This window comes from Penicillium arizonense (assembly GCF_001773325.1).
Source record: "Penicillium arizonense strain CBS 141311 chromosome Unknown PENARI_contig066, whole genome shotgun sequence".
NCBI classification, from domain to species: domain Eukaryota; kingdom Fungi; phylum Ascomycota; class Eurotiomycetes; order Eurotiales; family Aspergillaceae; genus Penicillium; species Penicillium arizonense.
In genome coordinates, this window is record NW_019173343.1 from 12211 (window position 1) to 15467 (window position 3257).

A 3257-nucleotide genomic window follows, 5' to 3' on the forward strand; every position below is an offset into this window, starting at 1 on the left:
TTTTTTACTTACATATTCTTTTTTTTCCCCTGCATTGTATAGAATGAGAACTGTTTCATGCAGGAACTAGGCGTGGAGAGAATGACAACCAAAGATCTGAACTTTTAAATAAGCACAGAAAATTCATCAAACGCACTCTTTCCGCAACCTTCCAAAGAGCCCCAATCATTCAAGCCTATACGGGGCCGGGATGAGTGGGTATAATGATTCTCATCTTGTGCGATTACCCGAAAGGCCTCCGTCCTTTAACGAACCCCTCCTAAGCGACCACGAATCGGCAAATATTTTCCAGCTATTCGATCCCCCCGAGAGTGGTATCCACGACGGCTCCCTCAACAACACTGAAAGTTTATTCAAACTAGCCTTTCTTGGTTCCAGTCATCACATACCGAACATTAAAGTCCCTATCTCTCGAACGTCCACTCCGGTGAATTGGACCCATAGGGGCAGGGTCCGTCAAGCATGCAAAGGTTGCCATGAAAGGAAGGCCAAATGCAGTGGCCATCGGCCAGCGTGTCGTAGATGTGAAGAGAACGACATTGCCTGCCACTACGGCGATCGGAAGCGAGAGAAGATCGACAAGTACGTGAAGCGGATACTTTAAGCAGCAAATCATCTGCTGACAGGAATCATTAGGCAGCTGAATGATCTGAACGCACGGGTCGATGTTTTGGAAAGACTCATACGTGATATTTACCCTACACTCGACATACAGTCTGCTCAACATGTTGACCGAACTCTCTGTAAAGTGAGTGCAGTGCCCCCTCCCCCAGGCTCCCCGGCCCAGAGGCAAGCTACATTAGCGAATCCTCGCAACGAGTCTTCTCTTTGCCTAACAATACCTAGATCTCAAGCCATGCTGGGGGTTTGTCGAACGTGCCGGAACCAGCAGTAATCTACAATACCCAAGGTCCGCCAGTGGTCACCATTGACTACACAGAAGAAGATTTCAATTGCCGTGGAGAAATACAGGCGCTAGGGTTTGTGGGTGAACACTCGGAGATGGTATGGTTATACAGACTCAAGTGTGCCATCAAGCAAAGTTGTACCACGCCATCTACATCCCAGGAGGACCTCATCAGGTCATCCGTCGCGTCGATGGATTATTACCAAAACGACTGCGAGATAGCAATGCGAGACGAAGTGGATTTATTGGTACGACCGTCGCAGAGCATGGCTGACCAGCTCGTCGACAATTATTTTGAAATTATTCATCCATCATTTCCAATCATTGGGAAGACGACGTTTGTGGGTCAATACCGATCTTTCTATAGAGATCCAACCGCACAACCTGGGAAGCAATGGTTGGCAGTGTTGAACTTGGTATTTGCCACTGCTGCAATGCACATGTCGCTCGTAAAGACGTCCGAGTGCGATAAATACCCACATCTTGTGTATTTTTCAAGGGCGTGGATACTTAGTATGGACAAGGCGGCTTTGCGAGATCATCCCAATCTGCAGCAGGTGCAGGTAGAGGGCTTAGCAGCCTTTTACCTTCTTGCAAGTGGGCAAGTCAACAGGTACTGGTTTCGTGCTCTCGATTTCACTATTCCAAATACTTCCGTACTAATAGCTCTTCTCTTTTAGGTCATGGAAATGTTGTGGTATTGCCATTCGCTCTGCATTGATTATGGGGCTCAATCTTCGCAGTGAGAGCCAAAGTGTTGCCCCGTTGTCGAAGGAAATCAGGTACCGGGTCTGGTGGGCTTTGTATACGCTGGAAACGTCGCTTTCTGTGACGACTGGCCGCCCCCCCAGCACTAGTGAGGTATTCCGCACAACACCGCTTCCTATGCCCTTTCGCGATGAAATCCTGCAGAGAGACCATGTCTTAAAGTACACAAAAGTCCAGCCGGCTCGGAGCTGCCTTATGGCAACGCTGTGTTCCAAGGGGTGTTCAACCTTTAAGGATAGCCTGACCGATGGTGTACCTTTGGATTGCTTGGCGGTCAACAAAAGATCTCCAAATAAATTGACTGCGCTCATGGTGGCGGAAACCCAACAACCAAATGACAATTTATCTCTCCTTTACGGTGCAAACCTCACGGTCTTAATGCGTGAGGCTATTGATAGCGTTTATGCTCCAGGCTCAGCTCATAAGTCATGGTCCGAGATGGAGAGCATGATATCTTCATTGAATGAGAAAGCAGACAACTGGCTCGATACTCTCCCAGCTACATACCAGTTCAAAGAAAAAAGCATAAGTGGAGTCGTGACGCGTCAACATATCAGCCTCGCTCTCCATTTCTACTCGACAAAGCTTTTCATCTTGCAACCTTGCCTTCGCGGACTACTACACAAGACATTGGAAACCTCAGAACGCTCTAGCATGGCCTCTGATACCATGCCGGTCATTTGCATCCAATCTGCATGTCAACTGCTCGACATACTACCTGATGAGCCAGACGTAACCTGGCTGTATAGAGATTGTCCGTGGTGGTGTGCTCTCCACTATATCATGCAGTCTATTACCATCATCTTGACTGAGTGCTTCATCCGTACCAAGCTAGGCAAGACTGATACCATGAGTATCGTGCCAAGATTTAGAAAAGCCAGAGCCTGGCTGAAGGAGATGTCCAAAACAGATGATTCTGCACGGAAAGCCTGGTTTGTTTGCATGGACTTCATCATATGTCACGGATCGGAACTTGGGCTAGATGCCGACGACAGTCTCTAGGGAGATATGCCGCATAAGCTGGTTTACGTCAACCTCTTCATTGACTATTCGAAGGCCACTTGATCAGGACATGCTGTTTGTGGAGAATGTGCATCTTTAAAATTCCAATTCGATAAATTCACGCGGCATAACTTGCCTTGCGCACAGCCAATAGCCAATGATCTGAGTGATTGCTTGATATTTTGTGCGGTAGAAAGGTAGATTCAAGGAAGGAATGTGGTAGTCGGAGTGGAAAGAGTGGGGAGAAATGATGTAAACTTTTCGACATTGCTGTGTCCCCAGTTTTGGTCTGGCTGAATTCTTGCTTATATTCTTTGTCCTGCACGGCTGAACCATACAGTCCGATTGAATTATTTATATATTGCCTCTCATTGATTCATAAATATTTGCAAACGCCTCACGGCTTTCTTATGCTTCCCTTACGGATCAGCTCCCTCTCAATGTCTATTTACACCACCTCCTCATGGCTGGCACCACCACCCTCGTTTTTGGCACTCACATCCTTGTGGCGCTCAATTTCCTCACCAAATACATCCTCGATTTTGTGAGTGTGCCATGGCTTGACATCGGTCTCGAAAAC

At 47.4% G+C, this 3257-nt stretch overlaps 2 protein-coding genes across 2 annotated transcripts in view; one reads left to right on the forward strand and one right to left on the reverse strand.

The window, feature by feature from the left end:
* The window catches only part of PENARI_c066G06364 (fungal specific transcription factor domain-containing protein), a gene marked incomplete at both ends in the record, with an annotated part of 4430 nt that extends 1753 nt beyond the window's left edge, over window positions 1–2677 (forward strand). Inside the window, 5 exons of the mRNA XM_022637591.1 lie at window positions 533–582; window positions 637–748; window positions 847–1370; window positions 1422–1520; window positions 1588–2677. Of these exons, the coding sequence (XP_022482551.1) occupies window positions 533–582; window positions 637–748; window positions 847–1370; window positions 1422–1520; window positions 1588–2677 (1875 nt within the window). The remainder of the gene's footprint in view (window positions 1–532; window positions 583–636; window positions 749–846; window positions 1371–1421; window positions 1521–1587) is intronic.
* A 448-nt stretch (window positions 2678–3125) lies between these two features.
* On the reverse strand, window positions 3126–3248 carry PENARI_c066G05691 (uncharacterized protein; the record flags this gene model as incomplete). Its single annotated transcript, XM_022637589.1, has 1 exon — window positions 3126–3248. A coding segment is annotated over one exon (123 nt), but the record flags the coding sequence as incomplete, so codon positions are not given.
* Window positions 3249–3257: the final 9 nt, after the last annotated feature.